Source organism: Gymnodraco acuticeps, unplaced genomic scaffold (assembly GCF_902827175.1).
Source record: "Gymnodraco acuticeps unplaced genomic scaffold, fGymAcu1.1, whole genome shotgun sequence".
Classification (NCBI taxonomy): Eukaryota; Metazoa; Chordata; class Actinopteri; order Perciformes; family Bathydraconidae; genus Gymnodraco; species Gymnodraco acuticeps.
The window spans coordinates 21919-47165 of record NW_022990491.1 but is presented as its reverse complement, the minus strand read 5'-3'; the positions used below and the strand labels follow the sequence as shown (position 1 = coordinate 47165).

At 41.3% G+C, this 25247-nt stretch overlaps 1 protein-coding gene across 1 annotated transcript in view; it reads right to left on the bottom strand.

The window, feature by feature from the left end:
• LOC117552829 (zinc finger protein 91-like) overlaps window positions 1–25247 on the bottom strand; it is a 67485-nt gene that overhangs the window by 31497 nt on the left and 10741 nt on the right. Inside the window, 1 exon segment of the mRNA XM_034226485.1 lies at window positions 18248–19594. Coding sequence (XP_034082376.1) covers window positions 18248–19594 — 1347 coding nt within the window.

Here is a 25247-nt window from a genome sequence, read left to right as displayed (position 1 = left end):
ACAGAACAACTCAGTTTTGTCTGCCCACATACATATTCCATAGTGGTTGAATACACAGTATTAGGAAACACTTTATACTTACTGGACATGTTATACTCATTACATACTGTATATACAATATGACCAAGAATGTGAGACAACTTTATAGAAATTCATATCACATCTGTTACTGATGCCATTTGTCATACTTTGTTAAACTCACAAATAATAAAGTTCCATAACTTCAGTTGGGAACAAAGACCACACCTTATCTCCCCAAGGCAATTTCCCATCCAATAGGTGTGCTATATAGGTGTGTATAACCCTTTCTCCTGTCTGTTACTCCCTCTTTCAGCACAAGAACCAGAGGGGGATTCAATGGAGCCTGAATACCTGCACTGAGACCCTCACCCTGCACCCTGAGTCTCAACTCTCAGTGTTTTTCAAGCCTTTCCCTGTTTTTTGTATTAAACAAAACATTAAGCTTTCCCAATGGTGTGGTTTTCGTTTTGTGAAAAAGTGCAAATGCAGTGTTTGTATATAAATCACATATTTTGTTGCTGTTGGTCGTGAAATTGCTCCTGCTTCCTCCGCTCTGTGTCAGTGGGGAAGCCGTACATTCGTACACCTTTCTCTGAGCGATTGGAGCATCCCCAGGCAGCACAGCACACCATGGTGGCGACTAGGAGGCAGCACAGCACACCATGGTGGCGACTAGGAGGCAGCACAGCAAACCATGGTGGCGACTAGGAGGCAGCACAGCAAACCATGGTGGCGACTAGGAGGCAGCACAGCAAACCATGGTGTCGACTAGGAGGCAGCACAGCAAACCATGGTGGAGACTAGGAGGCAGCACAGCAAACCATGGTGGAGACTAGGAGGCAGCACAGCACACCATGGTGGAGACTAGGAGGCAGCACAGCACACCATGGTGGAGACTAGGAGGCAGCACAGCACACCATGGTGGAGACTAGGAGGCAGCACAGCACACCATGGTGGCGACTAGGAGGCCAGGCACAGCAACCATGGTGGCGACTAGGAGGCAGCACAGCCACACCATGGTGGAGACTAGGAGGCAGCACAGCACACCATGGTGGAGACTAGGAGGCAGCACAGCACACCATGGTGGAGACTAGGAGGCAGCACAGCACACCATGGTGGAGACTAGGAGGCAGCACAGCACACCATGGTGGCGACTAGGAGGCAGCACAGCACACCATGGTGGAGACTAGGAGGCAGCACAGCACACCATGGTGGAGACTAGGAGGCAGCACAGCACACCATGGTGGCGACTAGGAGGCAGCACAGCACACCATGGTGGCGACTAGGAGGCAGCACAGCACACCATGGTGGAGACTAGGAGGCAGCACAGCAAACCAGGACAACACGGAGGAAAAGGCACAGACAAACTGTATGATATGCTATTCAATGTTTATTGAATTCCATGTATTTGCAATGGATGTTCCTAAAACACATAACATCATCATCATCATCATCATCATCATCATCATCATCATCATCATCATGCTGCTGCTAGTCCTTTGATAGTCACCTGTCGGTCTCCTGTCCTTTCTGAAAGCCATAAAGATGACATTAGTCATTTAGATAACTCGTGTCCTCAGTTACCATGGTTACTGAAACTACCATGACTTTAAGAAAATGGTAGACATTAATCTAATCTGAATTTTAAAGCATTACTTTAGATCCCCTCCCTCTAAATATATCAATAAACATTAGAAAGTGATGCTCTTGACTACCATACAAGTTTAAGAAGATAATATTGGTTTTAAAGAATTCAAAGCTATAAATAAACAGCAACAGGCTCTTTAACCAAGTCACTGTTAGCCTAACATGTAAACTAGTTGTTCACACTAATCCTAATATTATCACTTAATATTAGCAAATTCTATTTTATTTTTTAAAACATATTGATGTAAATACATACACATATCGATTTGTTGTATAAATATTGCAAATCAAAACCTTTATTCACTAATAATTACCAAAAATCGTAGTTCTATCTCCTGTTATCAATGCATTCACATTGCCCGCCATGAACTTCCGGGGAACGATCCTCGTCTACATGAACCACGTGACGATAACCGTTTTTGGACTTCCGTTGGCGTAACTCTTCTATTATATGGCTCTGGGTTAACGGAATTCCGGTAAAAAAAATAGGCTATTTAACTCCAGCTAATTCGTAACAAACCGAGTGTTTTCGGCCGTCTCCACTCAACATATATGGTACCTTGATAACTGTCTGATTAAAGTACAGTGCTACCAAGTGTGTGAAGATGGGTCTGGCATCGCGAGACTACTGTCTGAATGGTTGGCTGATCCGTGACGTCACTGTTTTGTTTTGTTTGTAAGGGTGGGGGATAAAGGGGGTGGTAATATTTTAAATATAATTACAATCTGTTGTATATTTTAAGCAAAAATTCTGAGACTATTGTCACAGTTGGCCTCTTGGCTCTCCATAGAAGCCTGCAACATTGAATGGCCTGGTCATAGCCTATTCATATTTGACTTTATTCTGGAAATCTACACAGGCTTCATCCAATAATCTACGCTGACTTTGTTTTATTACGTTCTAAAACAAAATAGCATTTTAAACCATCTCAATTTAAGGTTACTTTCATCTTGTGTTCTGGTATCCAAACAAACCAATGACTAGATAAAACTGGATGTATTACCTGCAATTCCTGCACATTGGCTCTGCTGGTGCATGCTCCGTCAGAAACCCAACGCAAAGGTTTCTGAGCAGAGTAGTGTCCTTCTGCCCTTCTTCAGTCTCTCTCGACTCCTCGTCATTGTAATGCTCGTGAACGACGGTCCTTTTCGTTCTACTACACCCCGTTGCGTTTGATTCTTATGGCTGCATCTTACTTTCCAGCTAAATATAAAACCCACATTGATTACAATAAGGAGCCCTATTTTGGGGGGTCTATACAAGTTTCAATTTACCCCCTGATTTACCAATCTTTGGGACTTTCAACTGCATTTGCATTGATTGCGCGACTGGTATTCAGATGCACAATGGATTTAAATCACCCTCTATTAAAAACTGGTTTAGGCTAACACATTTTGAGTAACCTCCAGACCATTTGTCCAAAAATAAGTAGGTTTATAGGCTTACAAATGCCATTCAGGCCCTTGAGGCATCCATTAAGTTGAAGTACCACCTCACACAGGACTAGACTTAAGGCACTAATAAACAAGAGACACTTCAACTGAGCAAAAAAAAAGTAATGCTAAAACAGGCACTCCAATCCATACACCTCACTAACCAAAGTGAAAACATATGGAAGTTCCCCTCCTTCACCTGTACTCCCTCCTCACACTATTCAAACACAAATAGGACATATCTACACACATACATCCAGGAATAGGCAACATATAACAATACTTTTAAATTAAAGCGCACAGCAAATACTGAACTCGCCCACTCTGCAAGACCCTCCCACATGGTCTCAAGCACTAGGTGTATTCTATCTCCATAGCGATAGAGAACTGTGTGTCTCCATAGAGAACTGGGTGTCTCCATAGATATAGATAACTGTGTGTGTCCATAGAGATAGAGCCCTGGGTGTGTCTTCATAGAGATAGAGAACTGTGTGTCTTCATAGAGATAGCGACTGGGTGTGTTCTATCTCAATCAATATAGAGCACTGGGTGTGTCCATAGAGATATATAACTGGGTGTCTCCACTGGGTGTCTCCATAGAGATAGAGCCCTGGGTGTCTCCATAGAGATAGAGCACTGGGTGTCTCCATAGAGATAGAGCACTGGGTGCGTTCTATCTCCATAGAGACAGAGCACTAGGTGTGTTCTAGCTCTATGGTCTAACCTTCCTGAGGAAACGACTTCGCTGCACGGACGGCATGGACAGAATTTAGGCAATTGCACCCCAGACGACAGGCATTAACACAGTGAGTGGTATTGCGGCTACTGCAATCTTCTATGGTCCCAAACCCTTTTAGAGGAGGGAGCAAAACACAGAAAAGGATACCTCATACTCCACCTGTCTTGACAGTCCTCATTAACTATGAACAATACCCACCTACCCACCCTCTCTCGCTACCTCAAACCCATCCTCTCTCGCTACCTCCTTCCATCCTCTCTCGCTACCTCAAACCCACCCTCTCTCGCTACCTCAAACCCACCCTCTCTCGCTACCTCCTTCCATCCTCTCTCGCTACCTCAAACCCACCCTCTCTCGCTACCTCAAACCCATCCTCTCTCGCTACCTCCTTCCATCCTCTCTCGCTACCTCAAACCCATCCTCTCTCGCTACCTCCTTCCATCCTCTCTCGCTACCTCAAACCCACCCTCTCTCGCTACCTCAAACCCATCCTCTCTCGCTACCTCCTTCCGACCTCTCTCGCTACCTCAAACCCAACCTCTCTCGCTACCTCAAACCCACCCTCTCTCGCTACCTCCTTCCATCCTCTCTCGCTACCTCAAACCCACTCTCTCTCGCCACCTCCCACCCAACCATATATTTCTGCACCAAATATATTGTTTTGCATTGAGATGTAGAGATGAAGAGATGTAGAGATGTAGAGATGAAGAGATGAAGAGATGTAGAGATGAGAGATGTAGAGATGTAGAGATGAGAGATGAGAGATGTAGAGATGAGAGATGTAGAGATGTAGAGATGTAGAGATGAGAGATGAGAGAAGGAGAGATGTAGATGTAGAGATGGAGAGATGAGCGATGTAGAGATGAGAGATGAGAGATGTAGAGATGAGGTGAGAGCTGTAGAGATGAGAGATGAGAGATGTAGAGATGAGAGATGAGAGATGAGAGATGAGAGATGTAGAGAGAGATGTAGTGAGAGATGTAGAGAGAGATGTAGAGAGAGATGTAGAGAGAGATGTAGTGAGAGATGTAGAGAGAGATGTAGAGAGAGATGTAGAGATGAGAGATGTAGAGATGAGAGATGTAGAGATGAGAGATGAGAGATGTAGAGAGAGAGATGTAGAGATGTAGAGATGAGAGATGAAGAGATGTAGAGATGAGAGATGTAGAGAGATGAGAGATGTAGAGAGAGAGATGAGAGATGTAGAGAGAGATGTAGAGAGAGATGTAGTGAGAGATGTAGAGAGAGAGATGAGAGATGTAGAGAGAGATGTAGAGAGAGATGAGAGATGAGAGATGAGAGATGAGAGATGAGAGATGTAGAGATGAGAGATGTAGAGATGAGAGATGTAGAGATGAGAGATGAGAGATGTAGAGATGAGAGATGAGAGATGAGAGATGTAGAGATGAGAGATGAGAGATGTAGAGATGAGAGATAGAGATGAGAGATGTAGAGATGAGAGATGTAGAGATGAGAGATGAGAGATGAGAGATGAGAGATGTAGAGATGTAGAGATGAGAGATGTAGAGATGAGAGATGAGAGATGAGAGATGTAGAGATGAGAGATGAGAGATGTAGAGATGAGAGATGAGAGATGTAGAGATGAGAGATGTAGAGATGTAGAGATGTAGAGATGAGAGATGTAGAGATGAGAGATGTAAGAGAGAGATGAGAGATGTAGAGATGTAGAGATGAGAGATGAGAGATGAGAGATGTAGAGATGAGAGATGAGAGATGTAGAGATGAGAGATGAGAGATGTAGAGATGAGAGATGTAGAGATGTAGAGATGAGAGATGAGAGATGTAGAGATGAGAGATGAGAGAGTAGAGATGAGAGATGTAGAGATGAGAGATGTAGAGATGAGAGATGAGAGATGAGAGATAGAGATGAGAGATGTAGAGATGTAGAGATGTAGAGATGTAGAGATGTAGAGATGTAGAGATGAGAGATGTAGAGATGTAGAGATGAGAGATGAGAGATGTAGAGATGAGAGATGAGAGATGAGAGATGTAGAGATGAGAGATGTAGAGATGAGAGATGACAGATGTAGAGATGAGAGATGTAGAGATGAGAGATGTAAGAGATGAGAGATGAGAGATGTAGAGATGAGAGATGTAGAGATGAGAGATGAGAGATGAGAGATGTAGAGATGAGAGATGAGAGATGTAGAGATGAGAGATGTAGAGATGTAGAGATGAGAGATGTAGAGATGTAGAGATGAGAGATGAGAGATGTAGAGATGTAGAGATGTAGAGATGAGAGATGTAGAGATGTAGAGATGTAGAGATGTAGAGATGAGAGATGTAGAGATGTTGTCTTCAGCGGTTTTAGCGAGAGCATAGGTTGCACAACTTGCTGATGAAGTGGCACCAAATAGATGTACTGTCATCCTGTACTCGGCGAGAGGTAAACTGACATCTCCTCCTGGCCACCAAAGAAAGCGAAATCTTGATTGGCAGGAGCCACCTTGACCTGATGGTACATCCGACATCAGCCATTAAAGCTATCTGTTCTTGTCTGAATGGAATGAGCACACCAAGTAGCGTGATGGGAAGACTGGGACCCTGAATAAGTCATTTAATGAATATCCTTGATAAGATGCGGAACAATCGAACACTACACGAATCTTGCCCTTCTTTGGGTGCTGAACCCCATGATGTGGTATGTACCACACCTTTCCACTCTCAGGGTTGAGCTGCTCTTGGGGCAGTAGCTGAGTGCGACCTTTTGCTCTCACAGCCTCCAAGAATGTTTTATATTCATCATGGAAAACTTTGTTCCTTTTGAATTTCCTTTTTAATGATTCTCTGCTCTGCAAGTTTGCGATTGTTTGGCATCATGATATTCTTCTGTTTGAATGGAAGTCCAAGCTGATAATGTCCATCTTTGATTTGAGCTGAATCTGACATGATCTTTAAAAATGGCTTGTCTTCAACTGACATCTCTTTCTTCTCATCACAACCTTTCTCTGGAAAGTCATGATTGTATTGCTGCTCCAGCAGCTCACCTAAATCTGTCACTGATATCCCATTAACAACATAAAGTATCCTCAGATTCAGTGGTTTCCTGATTCAGTCCATTCACAGCCCAACCTAGGACTGTCTTCACAGCAAAGGGTCCTCCATTTGGACTGTTTATTATTTTCCACGGCTCCATTAGCTTTGGTGCATTTGTTCCTATAAGCGACCCGATTTCACAATCCAGTTCAGGCCACTTAATCTCTCTTAGATATTTCCATTGATTGATGGTCTCTTGGGAATGTGCTCTTTTCCAGCAGGACTTTCCTCTTGTGTGTAGACTTTAGGCAGCTGATAAAAATCATTGCCTTCGATGCAACTCACTTCAAGACCTTTGACAAAGGAAGTGTCACTTTCTCCTGACCCATTGTTTTTAAGAGGATCTTGTTCTCTTGGCTTTGGCATGCACATGTTGTTGAAGGGCTTCAGTACAGAAACGTGCAGTGCTTCCCTGATCCATACATGCGTAAGTCTGCACAGTCTGGGTCGAGTTTGACAACTTGATTTGAACTGGGATAATTGGTAGGGTTTGTTGCCCACCGGCCCCAGTGTGGTTTCTGCCATCTAAAGAGACTAATGCTTACAGAAGCTGCTTGGGTGGATTTATCAGAGCTGTCTTTTTGTTCAATCCTTTTCTTGTAGATGTTTAGATATTGTTGGATGTTTCATTGAACAAACTTCACATTTCATTCTTTTCTGACAGTCTTTGCTTAGATGTCCTTTCGTTAGACGGCCAAAACAAATTCCTTGAGCAGTCGATCTTTTCATTGTGAGATGTTTTGTTCATCTGACATGTTTCAGAGGTGTGTTCTCCTGCACAAAGTACACAGCGCTTCTGAACAGTAATGCCTTTATGGTCTGAGTTGATGTTTTGGAAAGGTTTCTGCTCTTCATTGACTCCTGGGCTTGTCACAGTAACAAAGCTACTTCCCTTATAACCATGAGCAGGCTTACTGCTGGGTGACTTGTACACTTTAATATCCCTTTTTGGCATGACATCCTGTATGTCTCCAAACATGGGGTCTGATACAATGCGAGCATGCTTTTCAATGAAGTCGACCAATATTGGAAACTTTGCTCTTGTCTTATTGTGTTAATAATATGCATATGCAGTTGTTCTCCACTTTTCCCTACGTTTAAACGGGAGTTTCATGATCACATTTCTCATGTTTGATGTGCTATTCATTTCATCCAAAAACTCAACCTCTTCCATTGTGTTGCAACATCCACGAAGACAGATCGCAGAAGAATGCAGTGCTTTTCTATCTTCACTCTTTATAGCATTCCAGTTCAACATGTTGTCCAAACAAGCTGCTGCGATTAAGAGTTGATGTCCATAGTGTTAGGAACCTTGACTCAATAGTTTAGGACTCAAATGCACAACCCAGAGACAAAAAAGGTTTGAAGAACAAATAATCTTTACTTGCAAAAAACAAAATCACTCTTTTAGAGGAAATAACAAAATGACTAAAGTAACGTGCTCTCATGGAGGGAAAAAGGCACAACACTGAATCTCTTAAGCGATGGCTTGGATCTGGCTTCTTGGGACAACGAACAAGACGAACCGACAACTAACAAGGGGAGACAGGACAATATGTACATGAGGTAAGTGGGCACAGGTGGAAACAATCAGGGGCGGGGCAGACACTGACGATGGCGGGAAAAGGGACCAGAGCAGGAAGTAAAGGGACCTGGAATGAGACAACGTGAGTACAAAATAAAACAGGAAGTGGAACATAAACTAAACTAACATGAACATGACGAACACAAACATGACACAATTTAACATAATTGACGGGACACTACACATAGTTCTCTTGGAGCAGTCTTTTGGCTTTCAAAAAGCCCTTTTTACAATCCATGATCTTCAGCCTGCACTATAAAAAAGGATTTTGGAGGGTAGTATATATTATCCAAGCAAATCATTTAAATTGTACTCAAGGTATATAAGTGAGCATTGTTAGTATATTTGAATGGGTACATTCTACCTACACTACCTAATTTCTGACAGTACCAACTGAAACACAAACAATCTGGGTCAAATCTACTTGAAGACATTAGGCCCACACTGCCCCTTTGCGCATGCGGTGATTCTTGGCTGCAGGCCAGAGGAACGGTTCTCTTTCGCGCCTCCCTCCTCCTGCTGTGTGGAAATGTTGGAAGGTAAGATATTACTGTCTATTAGGGCTGTGCAATTAATCGTATTTTAATCGCGATTACGATTATGGCTTGCGACGATTATGAAAACAGCATAATTGACAAAATACGATTATTTTGCTGGGTGCGCTTCGCCCCTCCCTAAAAGCCCACTCGGCCACGTGGGAGTGACATGTGTTGTGAGTGTTCAGCGCGAGCGAAGATGTCAGAACAAGAGCAGCAACTCGTTAAAAAGAAGGGTACAACTATTTCCACTATTTGGAAGTACTTTGCCATTACATTCCACATCGCTAAAGATATGTGCCCAGTTAGCACTGTTAGCAACCAGGGCTTTAAGCAACTTGTCAACACGTTGGACAAGCGTTACGCGATGCCGTCTCGGTATTATTTCAGCAGGTCTGCGCTGCCTGCACTATATGACAAATGCCGTGGGGAAGTTGAGAGAGATGTGGCTTCAGCTGACTACTTTGCTACCACAACAGACCTATGGTCTAGCCCAGGGGTGCCCAACCAGTCGATCGCAAGATGTGTCTACAAATAGAACAACAATATTCTGTTTTATCGTTAATGTCCTGTAACATAATCTTCCTGTGCCAAAATAATGCACTTGAACGCATCAAAGCTTTGTGATTGGCCGGCGTCACATGTGTCGGAGCGTGGCTGAGGGTCTTCAGTACAGGTGGCAATATCGTCACCTGTCTGCGCTCATCTCTGAAACCAGACCATGTAAACAGGCTGTTGTTTCTTGCAAAAAATCTTTAAGAGATGACATGAGCAGCCCTACCAGCATTTGCCATGGTGGCCTACATTTTTTTATTTGGTCTTAAATTGTAGTTCAACATTTATTTCCTGTTACTTCTGGACCATGACGGTTGGCCAGCCTGAGTGGAATATGTTGAATATGTTTTACCAACATGTTGGCTATATGTTAAGGAGTTTTCAGTAGGTTGTGACAGTGCACTGCATCATATTTGATTTAATTTATTTTGGTCCAATTTATTTGTATTTATCATATTAATAATATATGTTTAGTATGGTTTTGGAAGTGCGCTCCAACATATTTGTTCTTGTTTATTGGTACAATATTATTTGTTTTAAAGTTCAATAAATGGTAAATGAATAATCGTCAAAATAATCGTGATATCAATTATTGACCCAAATAATCGTGATTATGATTTTTGCCATAATCGCACAGCCCTACTGTCTATCATGTCCTACATATAAATGTTCACGTTTTTTGAGGTTCATCACAAGACTTGTTGTCTGCTTGCTTCACTGTTAGACAAGGAATGTAAGTTTGTTCTCATCTATTACTCACTGGAAGTCGGTCACTGATGCTAGATAGCTGTAGCTAACATAGGAGCTAAGAGTAAAGCACTATGATGTTTAGCTCCATATTGTTAATAATTGTTATTACAGCAATAATGTGCATGTTGACGGCATGCCGTCTGAAATGAGTTAAGTGTCACGGCGACAGTTGTATATTAATGTAAGTTAACCAGCCAAGTTGTGTTTCACATTAGCATCGTGCATGCTTAGCAGAGAAGGCTATTGTTTGCTAGCTAAGTACTAACAAGAACAGCGCGCGGAAGGCGGCATTCGTTTAATCAACCTTTGAAGTTGGTCGTCGTAAGGTGTGTTTGTCCAATGTTATTTTCCACACAGTATCCAATGGTGATGCACACTGCAAAAATCAGTAGCCGTTTATTAAATAACATGTCAGTTCAAGTAATATGACGAACTCTGACCCGGTTGAGTAGTATTGAGTACAGTAACGGTTTGCGGGGGACACATTCAAATGATGCACAAGGCTAACTAAGTTGAAGCTAGCCTGTAGCATCTCTCTCAGTCTATCTAACGTCGGCCGTCAGTTTCCTCGTGTGTCTGTGTTCATATGAGCGTGCATGAAACGATAAATACTGAGACAACTATCTCGCGACTATCTCTTAGTGAAAAATAACCATCGTATATTCTGCCAAGCCACAGTAATAATGATTTATGATTCATTTGTCTTTTTTGAGGTATAGCTGCAGCAATAGCCTATAGACTTATGTTTACATTAAGCTTACTGTATATTATCGTGAGGACTGGATAGATTACCACGGAGCAGAGCCAAAGCTCATTGTTATATATTTTAGGATTTTTCTACATGAAAATGTTTAATTGTGTTATTTTGTTGGTAATGTTCAGTGTAAGAAATGTGAATATAAGTGTAACATCCTCAGAGACGGCACCTAAGTCCTATACATTTTAAATCCTGCAGACAATTCGTAGTGGAGTGGAGGTGGTGACCCTCAGCCCACGTGTCTTCAAGGAGAGATGGCCTGGTTTATTCAATGAGGCTCAGGTGAGAACATTACATTTATTTATTTTCCATTTCAACTCACTGTTGTCAGAGTTGTGAGTAATGAGTGTTGTCCCCGATGCTCTTTATTAGATCAAGGAGGAGTTCCGACACATAACAACTCTTTCACTGGAAGAGACTTTGATGCTGAAACTGGATGGGTCCACTAACACCACTCGCTCCAGCTGATGCGTGCCAAAGAGGAGATGCTGGCTCCAGGATGCGCCCTCTTCTGAGCACAATTGATGAGGTACATTTATTTAAATGTTTCATTCAAGAATATGAAAATGCAGAAATAAGTCTTGTCACTAAAATGCATTTCCTCACAGGCCCAGAGTGTTGGGAAAAGAGATGCAGTGGCCAGGTGCCTGATTGAAGACCTTGGGGAACGCCAAGAAGACCTTTTTCAAGACAGCCAGGTATGTCATTAAAGACTGATCACTTCAAGAGTTATTTCGGAGGTTGCTCTGATACCATTGTTTCATTTCTGTGATGAACCACTCTTACACCTAACAAATAAATATGCAAGTTATTGCTGTAAATCTGTAAACATCTTATTGTTTTTATAAATGGTTTAGCATTCACAGGAACATGATTTAGGGATAATGTACTGATGTGCTTGCTTCTTAACATATATAACTACCTAAAAACAAAAACCTTCTTTTGGTGTTAAAGTGAAATAAGATAAATAAAATCATGCACTGAAAAGTTATGTTCATGGGAAAGAATCATCAATCAATTAATTTAATGTCATTGATTAGATCGATGGGCAATTTGACTGGGCCTGACATTTTTTATATAAGTTAGAAATCTTGTTTTATTTTTAATCGCTGCCACACATTTTTACAAATCATTTAAAAAAAGTCAATCCCTGGTTTTATTGATTAGGCTTAATGCTAGACCACAAAGCCTATATTGTATAATAGCTTCTTGTTAATATGCCTAATTTAAAGAGAATATGCTTGTCTTTCTTTATTTTCAACATGGAGGACGAGCATGACAACGTCGTGGACCAAACTATGAAGGTGCTTGTGATCCATGATGCCAGGGACGGGACCAGCAGATGTGTCCATTGTCATAGAGGGAGACAGAGTTTTGTGCGGAAACCAAACAAAGGCATGTGCATTGTTGATGGGATTCATCTCTACACCCTCAACCTGGAATACCCCAACAAGCTCAAATACACATTTGAGGTATTCTAAGAACAGTATTTGGAGCTTGATGGAGCCAAGCTGCTCAAAAAGGTCCAGAGCCACAAATAAACAATTTGTTCTCAAGTGGATGTTGACTTGTTTTAGTGCCGAGTGACACAAACACAAAATAATGTGATGTTGAATGTAATGGATGTGGAGAAACCTTGTTCTGTTAAAAGTGGACTGTTTACTGGCACTCAAAGGTTTTAATAGTTGAGTAAATTGCACTTGGAAGATTATGTTAAACATTTTTACAATTCCCACTTTACTGTTAAAACAATGTGATTGTGACTATTTTGAAGATTCTGCTCAGTGTTAACAATTGAAATGCATTTAACTGTTTAAATAATCTCAATGTATGGCCATATTGCACTTATACATTTGGTCAATTAAAAAAACATGATCAATAAAATCTTGTGGCAATATATTGTTTACTGGTAACCTTACTAATAAAGTAATATTAATGTGTAATATGGATCAATTATTAAATAAATAGCTGCCTACGATTAGGAGTAAATATTACTCATTTATAAGTAATACGTTTTAAGTAATTGAGTTAGATTTTACTTAATTTCTTAAAGTAAATCTTATATATTAAATATTGGTAACCTTTACCCAAAAACATTGGGTAAAATCTACTCAAAAGAAGTGTGTGCAAATTGTTACCCCCATTTTATTGAGTAGATCTTATAGGTTGGTTTTTACAATGTGTATCGTTTGGCTTAGACCCCGGCCCCACGAGGACGCATACAGTAAAACGCAAACGCAAAAAAGTATTCCGTTCACACGCATTCGATTCATTAACGCGTCCGTTCACACTAGACCGCTGGAAATGCTGGAAACGCTGTAGTACATATGCCAGGCCTGTAAGTGGCGCTGCTGCCGCCACAAAATACACCAAAAGCAGCGAAGAAGACCCGGGAGCATGGTTGCCCTTCTGTTTATTCTCCGCGGTGGACGGCGTGTTCTCCTGCTGTATATATATCAGGTATACCCCCCCCCCCCACCGAGCGGAGCAAGGCAACGAAACACCCCAGGTGAATAGGGTAATTGTATTAACTTAAAGGTATCGGCTAGAAATTTCTCCAGTTAATTACTTACAATAAGGCAATTGTCTTTTGTATTACAAGTTTTCTGAAATAGCATGTTTAAACATGCAAATTATCCATTATCTCATTAAATATGCACATATAACACATTTCAGGAATCGAAATCTGAACTTTGGATATAGCCAGATTCAAAATTCTTGTTTAATTTTGTAGTCATATTAGTATCTAAGGCTTTTACAGAAGGGATATTGGATATCTCTTTTTATCACTCCATAAATCAGAAAATACTGTCAACAGCCCTAAAATATCCATTTTCGCCATGTTTTTAGGTATACAATGTTGTATAATTCAGGCTATGAATTATATATGAACAAACCCTTCTGTAAAAGCCTTCATAATATTGATAGGAATATAACTTGAAGGTTTGGTGAATCTACGTGCTACTGAAGTTGACATTTCGAACTCAGAGTAGGAGAAAAAACTCAATTTGAGAAAACGACCTTTAAAGATTGCAGTGAGGCGCTAGCTAAACCCTCCTGTTCTTTGGATGACAGCTTGCGCATCGACGCACTCCGTGAAGGTATTTCATGTTCGGGGTCATTTGTTTTTTGTATAACCTTGCTTCCTGCAAGTGACAATTGTTGTCGTCTTCTCTGAACGTTTTTTTCGCCGTTCTTTTGGCATTTTGAGATTTCAATTTGTAGCTGAAAGCTAACCAGGAAGTGTTTTAGCACACCACGTGACGCATCTGAACGAATCACGTTGTCAGAAATTGACACCAGCCAATGAGATTTCGTTTCTTGGTTTAAGACCCCTTTGTGCTTTCACGATTGGTTGCTGATACAAAGGAAATGACCATATTTGGATCCGATGAGATTGTGCAGGAGAGACGGAGCTTTCCAGCGATACCTCTGTTGACATGGTGCACACAGCGGTCGTGGTACTTTAGGTTACGTTAGAATGCTAACTTTTGGTGAATTTAGGAGAAATATACAGACGCAAATAGACAAACTATAGTAACATAAACACTTAAATGTGTATTTTGTACGTGTTCCTTCCAAAAGCCTGAAAGAAAACATGTTATGGAATCAAAATAGCACAAAATCTCAAAATTGACCAGTAGGCCTACTTGAAAAACGATGTTTTTGCCTGCCTTAAAATAAGAACCTTTACCTCATTCACACCAACGCAACTCCGGTTCAAGCTCCGTGCTAGAGCTTTTCAGGTTCAGAACCAGTTCTTCGGTTTAGCTCTGGCTCTTTTCACACCGCCCAGAGTCCGACTGGTAATGCGGTGTTGCCTCATCGTTTGCGTCATGGCGTAACCGTTTGCGTGCCTGCTTCATAAAGCCAAACCCCGCGGATGTCATTTCTGTGGTTTAGTTATATTCTTATAAAAAAGTGTACTCGTGTCAATAAAGGTTTTTTTAAAACACAACTGCTTCCGAGGTCGGTCTTATTTCTTAAGGTGGACTGAACCATGAGTGTGGAGTAACGTTGTATCTTTCATTTAAATGAACTGTAACCTTCACCCAGGTATGTAACAGCTGTTCTCAAATGAACACGTGAAGTAAAGTTTAATATTTATAGTTTTATAGATTTATAATGAGAGGTGATCAACGTGAATGCTCAGGTTCCACCTTAACACGCAGACACGTTGCTTCACCATGAGCAGAAACCTTTATATACAGTCTATGGCAGAAACACTGAAACTCTTAAAGTTGTTAAGTTTCTCCATCGTTGTACAAACTGGATAAAACACGGGCTTTTTGTTGTTGTTCAGGAGTTGATCTATCTCTGCCCCCGCCTCGACGTAAGCGTGACGTATGTGGTGCTTTTGCTCTGGCCGGACAATTTTTTGGTGCTTGAAACGAACCGGATTCCGGAGCTAAGAGGCTGCTCCGCTGCGGTGTGAAGAGGAAAACCCGGTGCTTTTCAAGCTCCAAATCTGAACCGGCCCTGAAACACCGTTGGTGTGAATGAGGTACTTGAGGGCAGAGATGTTCACAAGTCTTTTTTTGCAAGTCCAAGTCAAGTCTCAAGTCTTTGTGGGGTGAGACTTGATCAAGTCTCAAGTCTTTGGTCACGAGTCCAAGTCAAGTCTCAAGTCTTTGTGGGGTGAGACTTGATCAAGTCTCAAGTCTTTGGTCACGAGTCCAAGTCAAGTCTCAAGTCTTTGTGGGGTGAGACTTGATCAAGTCTCAAGTCTTTGGTCACGAGTCCAAGTCAAGTCTCAAGTCTCTAAAAAATAAAAGTCTCATGTCTCTTCTGGTTGTAATAAGCCTTCTATTGTCTGCTGCTATCCAGTCTGTTAAGAATACTGCACAGCTATATTTAAGACATTCAAAGCATGTACTGTATTATTATCACTCCTATATCTATTAGCATACAGTATCAGTACTGATTAGTTGTTATATGATCACTTTAAACAGGCTATTGCAATGTGAGGAAAAACATCACACTTTAGCTAAATGCAAACAACTTATAAGCAAAACACTTCAGAATCAGAAATCAGTATCACAAATACTTTATTAATCCCCCGCAGGGAAACTGTGTTAAAAGTACTTCAAAGTAAACATTTGTTCTGTGCCATTTGCAACTAAAAAACTATTGCTGCAATATTATCTGAAATATACTGAACTGGTGATATTAAAACATGACCTGTTCCAAAAGAGATATCTACCATTAACACCATTTACCAGCCAGATGCTGGTAAATCATGCAAGTGGCTGGTTCTGTATGTTGCACGCACCAGCCACAAATAACAATGGCAATCTATTGAGTGGCTGGTAACATTTCAACATTCACTAGGCTAGCCATTTGGCCAGTGGACAAAAATGTAAAAATTTGACCTCTGCAACCGTATTGTTTAATTACACTGGGTCTCTAATGACATCTTTTAAGTCTACTATAAATAAACATATTCCTCTATCCTCTCACTCAAACCCAGTGTAATGGTAACCTGATAAACCTGTAACATTAACGTTACGTGGTCAACAATAAACCTGTAACCTGCCTATAAACCGACAGATGTATTTATGTATGTAACTATGTATTTTTCAACGTTTAACGTTAGCCAGTAGATGGTGGCAGCGGAACGTAATGATTAACGTTACCGACCTTTTTTATGTCATGTCAAGAGTTGGATGTCAACGTCATTCAACGCAAACAAGTGTGACAAGCAAACATTCACTCATCTTTTCAAATATTCAGTTACAAAGCTAGTAGCAAGCTAAGTTAACATTACATAGCTGATGCTGAGCTAAACATGTTTGCTAACCGAGTGCTTTGACAAAAGATCCATTAAAAAGAGTCATCTGTGGAAGCTGTAATACTGTAAAAAGCACGACCAGTTACTTTAGCCGGCCCGGCTAAAGTAACTGGATGGCCTACCTGCCTGTCAGCCTCCCATCGGGGCAAACATTTATCTCGTGCCCTCATTGGTCATGTGCGCGTTCGTGTGTGTTGGAGGAGGGGCTCTGTGAGGAAGTGGCAGATTTTCTCCGGTTGTGTATTTTCAAATTCTAGCGATCTCGAGCCGGTTTCTCAAATGTACCTACCCCACCTTTAATACGCCAAAAATAGAAAACACAATGATTGTTCACGAGTCCCAAAACAAGAGTCCAAGTTGAGTCCGAAGTCTTTTGAGCAGGAGTCCAAGTCAAGTCTGAAGTCTCTGTGTGTGCGACTTAAGTGCGACTCGAGTCCGAGTCACAAACTCGAGTCCCCATCTCTGGTTTGAGCTTCCACAGACTCACTCTGTGCTCCAGGAGTCAGTGGAGATGCTGTCAGTACTGAGGAGCTGTGAGGGAGAGTGTCTGAGCTTCCACAGACTCACCCTGTGGTTTCCCGACATGTTGTTTCAGTAAATTAAAGGGTGTTTCTTGTTGTCGTTGCTGTGGACCTTCTTAATACCTTGGAAAATGCCGTTTAATACTTTTTTTTATTTTTGCTAAATTGATTTATCAACTTTTAATACTTTTTAAGACCCCGCGGACACCCTGAATGTTATTTTGAACACTTGGTGGTGGGGTGTATAAAAGGGGTCATAGGTGACAGGAGAGGAAGTGGACACAGGAGGAAGAGCATACCGATTCTACCAGACGGCCAGCCCAGACGATGCTCATACTACAACTATTGACACAGTGTACTTAAACCTTGGTATGTAAATCAATGGAACAGCGCACTGTAGGCAGACGGACAGAAAACGAAACTTAAAGGAACAGTGAACATTATGCCTGTCAATTCTGACGTTACGTCAACAGATGGCGCTGTTCTCACAGAATCAGCCCATGCAAAGACAGTGTTAAATTAAGCGAAATGAGGAATGGCTAAAATGCATGATGTTTGGTATTTTGAAAAATAAAAAGTATAAATATGCCTTATATAGGTATGGTCCTACACTATATTATTCAAATATAGCATGATAGGTCCACTTTAAAGGAACAGTGAACATTATGCCTGTCAATTCTGACGTTACGTCAACAGATGGCGCTGTTGGGATGGGATCTGTAATGGAAAAAAGGATTACCCAACACAAGGCCAATAGATGGGAATTGTTTATTGTAAACTGTGAAAAAAACTAAATATGCTTAATTGCGGCTCCTACACTCTTAAACCCACTATGGGTTTTCTCCTGAGTGAACACGAAGATGTTTTTTGAGAGCACTTGATGTAGTGAACGTTTTCCCACACTCTTCACAACAGTAAGGTTTTTCTCCAGTGTGAATACGGTGATGTGATTCTAGAGTACCTGATGTAGTGAAAGTTTTCCCACACTCTTCACACCAATAAGGTTTTTCTCCAGTGTGAATACGGTGATGTGATTTGAGAGAACCTGATGTACTGAAAGTTGTCCCACACTCTTCACAGCTGTAAGGTTTTTCTCCAGTATGAATACGTTGATGTATTTTGAGAGCACCTGATGTAGTGAAAGTTTTCCCACACTCTTCACAGCTGTAAGGTTTTTCTCCAGTGTGAATACGTTGATGTGATTCTAGAGCATCTGATCTAGTGAAAGTTGTCCCACACTCTTCACAGCTGTAAGGTTTTTCTCCAGTATGAATACGTTGATGTGATTTGAGAGCACCTGCTTGAGTGAAAGTTGTCCCACACTCTTCACAGCTGTAAGGTTTTTCTCCAGTATGAATAAGTTGATGTGATTTGAGAGCACCTGATCTAGTGAAAGTTGTCCCACACTCTTCACAGCTGTACGGTTTTTCTCCAGTATGAATACGTTGATGTGATTTGAGAGCACCTGCTTGAGTGAAAGTTGTCCCACACTCTTCACAGCTGTAAGGTTTTTCTCCAGTATGAATAAGTTGATGTGATTTGAGAGCACTTGATGTACTGAAAGATGTCCCACACTCTTCACAGCTGTAAGGTTTTTCTCCAGTATGAATACGTTGATGTATTTTGAGAGCACCTGATGTAGTGAATCTTGTCCCACACTCTTCACAGCTGTAAGGTTTTTCTCCAGTATGAATACGTTGATGTATTTTGAGATGACCTGATCTAGTGAAACTTGTCCCACACTCTTCACAGCTGTAAGGTTTTTCTCCAGTATGAATACGTTGATGTGTTTTGAGAGCACCTAATGTACTGAAAGTTGTCCCACACTCTTCACAGCTGTAAGGTTTTTCTCCAGTATGAATACGTTGATGTATTTTGAGATGACCTGATCTAGTGAAACTTGTCCCACACTCGTCACAGCTGTAAGGTTTTTCTCCAGTATGAATACGTTGATGTGTTTTGAGATCACCTGATTGAGTGAAAGTTGTCCCACACTCTTCACAGCTGTAAGGTTTTTCTCCTGTATGAATACGTTGATGTCTTTTGAGATGACCTGATCTATTGAAAGTTGTCCCACACTCTTCACAGCTGTACGGTTTTTGTCCTGTGTGAATACACAGGTGGCTCTTTAAAGTTCCAGATGTTGTAAAGGATTTGTCACATTGCTGACAGCTGTGACGTCTCTCTCTTCCTTTTGGTTTCTAGAACAGACGGACAGAGAAAGAGAGAAAGTCAATCTAAAAAGCATAAATACACAAGTTAACACAATAAAAACTCACTTAATATAAACCTTGAGTTAACAAAATACTACTTATCAACTGTTTGTCTTTATTATATTTGACACAGTAATACAGCAATATTCTAACCAAAGTATATACCAGAGGTGGGGGACTCGAGTCACATGACTTGACTCGAGTCACATGACTTGCCTATTTTTTGACTTGAGACTTGCTTGACTAACATTGATAAAAGACTCAACTTGACTTTGACTTGGTATTCATGACTTGAGACTTAGGCTTGAGACAGATGACTCGAAAGGACTTTACTTTTTAAAATAGAATATTTGCATTTGTATTGTACGAAGCACAGAGAAAGTCTCTTCTCGTTGGCAGGAGAAAGTAGGAAGTGGAGCGCCAGGGGTGTAGAGTTATTTGTTCAAGCACCGGATCGGCAAAACAGGAGAGTCTGTGAACCAGTCTGCCTTGACCTATGTATTCATGTCTGTGACACACACACACACACACACACACACACACACACACACACACACACACACACACACACACACACACACACACACACACACACACACAAACACACACACACACACACACACACACACACACACACACACACACACACACACACACACACACACACACACACACACAACACACACACACACACACACAGGTTTTTGTGAACTAAAAGGACACTTTGACCCAAACACGTTTTTTCCTTCATTAGAAGGACACCCCTTTCCACTAGCTTTACAAAGATGTTTTGAATATCAAAAAATCTATTTTGAGCCATACAACACAAATCCCACTTCAAATGTCAAATACACACAGCACAACTCAAAATACAACAACCTGACACCATGCTTAATTATGAAGGACAGCAGATAATGAGCTGCATAAGCCCCGCCCATGACAAAATTGTTATTTGTGAGGACAGTAGCTATACAACACACAAACATGTCACTGAAGTGTATTAAAGGGACAAACATGATTAAATGGAACATAACTTTACACAGACAAGTGTTGGATTGTGCATTACAAGAACAAACCTTTTATAAACGGACAAAATGTATACAGCATAGGAATACCTGATTTGTGATGTAATATTTTAATAGACAATATAGTGCACCATAGATATATAGCTTAAAAGTATGTTAATGTGTTTGGTTATTGCTTGCCTCCGCAATCTGTTGTTTTCATGCAAATGTAGAACCACATTCTAATACTCTCCAGTGGTATACTACAAGCAGGTCTCCCGAGACGAATTCAATCCATTTGCAAGTAAATGCTTATATTTGCAGCACTGCTAATTGCAATTACATCATCGATATGAAAATAACCGATAACCATTTTATAGCAAAGTGACTGAACTGGTTTATCACTAATACAAAATGCTATTTGCCCTACAAGACTGCTCATCTACTGGAGCATTACCTTTCAAAAGCTGATACAAAAGGACACATGGCACCTTGCACAGTGAACAATGAGCCAAGTTTAATGGTTATTTTCACATAACATTTTCTCACATGAAAATTGAGCTAAGACTAAATCTTTATTATTTGAAACATATAACTCTCCTTCCAGCATTACCTTGGTACGACAGAGGATTAGGGCCACACAAAAGAAAAGATAGAAGAATAAAGTCATAATTACGAGATTAAAGTCGCTATGTTCGGAGAATAAAGATGAAATTATCCCGGGGGCTGAGGGGTCGTTGCAGCAGATCTTCAAGAAAGTTATATTGACAGATTGGAACTGGAACGGATCAATAACTCATAAACAAAACGTTGCTAAAACACAAACTAACTACCGTAATAAGGTAAACAACTATCCACAATCCAATTTAATCAAAACAACCTCACACCCGCCGCCCTCTGAGCTGGACACATCACACAGGTGTCTGTCTGCAGCCGAAGGAGAGAGGAGGGGTCAGGGACCGTCTACAAAGTGCAACACTGAAAAAAATACTGCAAATAAACTACTAAAACCACCTATTTTCGCAAAGTTGCATGTGTAGTTTAAGCAACAGTATATTATTGTGTGATTTAAAATGTGATGTTTTATAGCTTTATAACAGAGGAGTTATTGAGTATATCTTTATTCAGTGTTGCACTTCGTAGACGGCCCCTGACCCCTCCTCTCTCCTCCAGCTGCAGACAGAGGACACCTGTGTGATGTGTCCAGCTCAGAGGGCGGCGGTGTGAACGGTAGTTAGTTTCTGTTTTAGCAACGTTTTGTTTATGAGTGTTTGATCCGTGAAGTTCCAATCCTTCAATATAACTATCTGCTGCAACGACCCCTCAGCCCCCGGAATGATTTCATCTTTATTCTCCTAACATAACAGCTTTAATCTCGTAATTATCCTTATAATAAAACATTGCTCCTACATGTAACATAATAATGAAAAGTTGAACTGTGAACTGTCCTCATTGCATGTTCGATTACATTTCATCATCATTTGTGTAGCAGTGCTTTTTTCTTCTGAGTCGTGCCTTGGCTCCTGACGAAGTCTCTAATATTTTGCAAAGAGCGACCAGCCAGAATAGGATGCTCTGCAGCTTTGCACTGTCTGCAGTCTATCATTGTGGCCACTTTCCCCTTGGTGTGCATTAAAGTGTCTCAAAACTGCTGCCACCTTTTTTGGAGACCACTTCTGTTTTTGCATCCTCCTGGGATTCCTCTCCACAGCATTTTCAAGAGACTCTACAAACAGAAAAAGAGGAAATCTTGTGGATGAAGAAGGACCAAGTTTAATCACTAGACATCCAGAGTAGTATACAAATGCTTTACTGGCTCTTGTTGTGAGTTAACAACACAATCAGGTAGAAAGACACTGATTATAGTATTTAATATCTAAAGAGTATGATCATTCAGTTTAACATTAAGAATAAAAACAGCATTGACACACAGTCCTCTTAGTGTCTAAAGCGGTCCAGTAGAGTGATACACAGGACCTGTGTATCGAACCTCAGCATTCAAATCCAGTCTTCATGGTTTATAACTTGAAATAAATATGTAACTAATACCAACATTAGCCACGTTCACACCAAGTACTTTGCCGTACTTAGTGCCGGCACTTAGTGCCGGCACTTAGTGCCGGCACTTAGTGCCCCGGCACTTAGTACAGATCGCGTTCACACCGGAATAAGTTCCCTGAGGGAAGATTACGCAAATGAGCCGCTGACGTCACTTCGTCTTCTTCTGCTTTGGGTTTACTGGCAGGCCGCAAACAGCTTCACGGCGTATACTGACACCCGAAGTCCCCGGCCGGAAGTCCCCGGAGTTGGGGAACGCTTCAGTAGAAGCTGCTGGGAGTCCCAGCAGCTTCTACTGAAGCGTTCCGAGTAAATCGCCAGAACACCGACACCTCCTCATCTCCACCGCTCCCATGTTTTATTTTGTGTTTCCATAAGTTAATCTCTCTGCATTTGTGCGCTGGGCGAATGCTAATGCTAATAATGCTAACGCGAGGATAATAAAATGGCGGCTCTACAAAACATTTCAGAGTTTTACGGGGCGGGGTTTGCAATTCGACCAGCCAATCAGAACTGGGGCACTTTTTTCCCCCAGGAAAGTACCATCTCTCAGCAGGCACTAAAAATGGGGGTAAAAGTTCCCGGCTTGAAGTACTCTTTTTGGTGTGAACGCCACATAAGCGGTAGTAACGGAACTAAACGTGAAAAGTACGGGGAAAAGTACTCCGGTGTGAACGCGGCTATTGAGTTGTGGTTAACTCACCTGTGTAATGTCATCATAGTGGGACTCAGATGTCATGGCAGCATCTTCATGCAGAGTCTCTGCCTCAGTAGAAATCTTGTGGATGAAGAAGGACCAAGTTTAATCACTAGACATCCAGAGTAGTATACAAATGCTTTACTGGCTCTTGTTCTGAGTTAACAACACAATCAGGTAGAAAGACACTGATTATAGTGTTTAATATCTAAAGAGTATGATCATTCAGTTTAACATTAAGAAGAAAAACAGCATTGACACACAGTCCTCTTAGTGTCTAAAGCGGTCCAGTAGAGTGATACACAGGACCTGTGTATCGAACCTCAGCATTCAAATCCAGTCTTCATGGTTTATAACTTGAAATAAACATGTAACTAATACCAACATTAGCCGCGTTCACACCAAGTACTTTGCCGTACTTAGTGCCGGCACCAAGTACTTTGCCGTACTTAGTGCCGGCACCAAGTACTTTGCCGTACTTAGTGCCGGCACTTAGTGCTCCGGCACTTAGTACCCCAGGGCACTAAGCTCTTGTTCTGAGTTAACAACACAATCAGGTAGAAAGACACTGATTATAGTATTTCATATCTAAAGAGTATGATCATTCAGTTTAACGTTAAGAAGAAAAACAGCATTGACACACAGTCCTCTTAGTGTCTAAAGCGGTCCAGGAGAGTGATACACAGGACCCGTGTATCGAACGTCGCAATTCAAATCTAGTCTTCATGGTTTATAACTGGAAATAAATATGTAACTAATACCAACATTAGCCGTGTTCACACCAAGTACTTTGCCGTACTTAGTGTCGGCACTTAGTGCCCCGGCACTTAGTACAGATCGCGTTCACACCGGAATAAGTTCCCTGAGGGAAGATTACGCAAATGAGCCGCTGACGTAACTTCGTCTTCTTCTGCTTTGGGTTTACTGGCAGGCCGCAAACAGCTTCACGGCGTATACTGCCACCCGAAGTCCCCGGCCAGAAGTCCCCGGAGTTGGGGAAGGCTTCAGTAGAAGCTGCTGGGACTCCCAGCAGCTTCTACTGAAGCCTTCCGAGTAAATCGCCAGAACGCTGACACCTCCTCATCTCCACCGCTCCCATGTTTTATTTTGTGTTGCCATAAATTAGTCTCTCTGCATTTATGCGCTGGGCTAATGCTAATCCTAATAATGCTAATGCGAGGATAATAAAATGGCGGCTCTAGAAAATACTTTACTGGCTCTTGTTGTGAGTTAACAACACAATCAGGTAGAAAGACACTGATTATAGTATTTAATATCTAAAGAGTATGATCATTCAGTTTAACATTAAGAAGAAAAACAGCATTGACACACAGTCCTCTTAGTGTCTAAAGCGGTCCAGTAGAGTGATAAACAGGACCCGTGTATCGAACCTCAGCATTCAAATCCAGTCTTCATGGTTTTTAACTTGAAATAAACATGTAACTAATACCAACATTAGCCGCATTCACACCAAGTACTTTGCCATACTTAGTGCCGGCACCAAGTACTTTGCCGTACTTAGTGCCGGCACTTAGTGCTCCGGGACTTAGTACCCCAGGGCACTAAGCTCTTGTTGTGAGTTAACAACACAATCAGGTAGAAAGACACTGATTATAGTAGTCTTCATGGTTTATAACTTGAAATAAACATGTAACTATTACGAACATTGAGTTGTGGTTAACTCACCTGTGTAATGTCATCATAGTGGGACTCAGATGTCATGGCAGCATTTTCATGCAGAGTCTCTGCCTCAGTGGAAATCTTGTGGATGAAGATTGCACTTGAAATGATTTGGCTCTATGAAACCTGATGTACTTATATGATTCTGTTTTTTTCAAGTTTGTAAGTAAGTCGCTTCGGATAAAAGCATCAGCTAAATGTA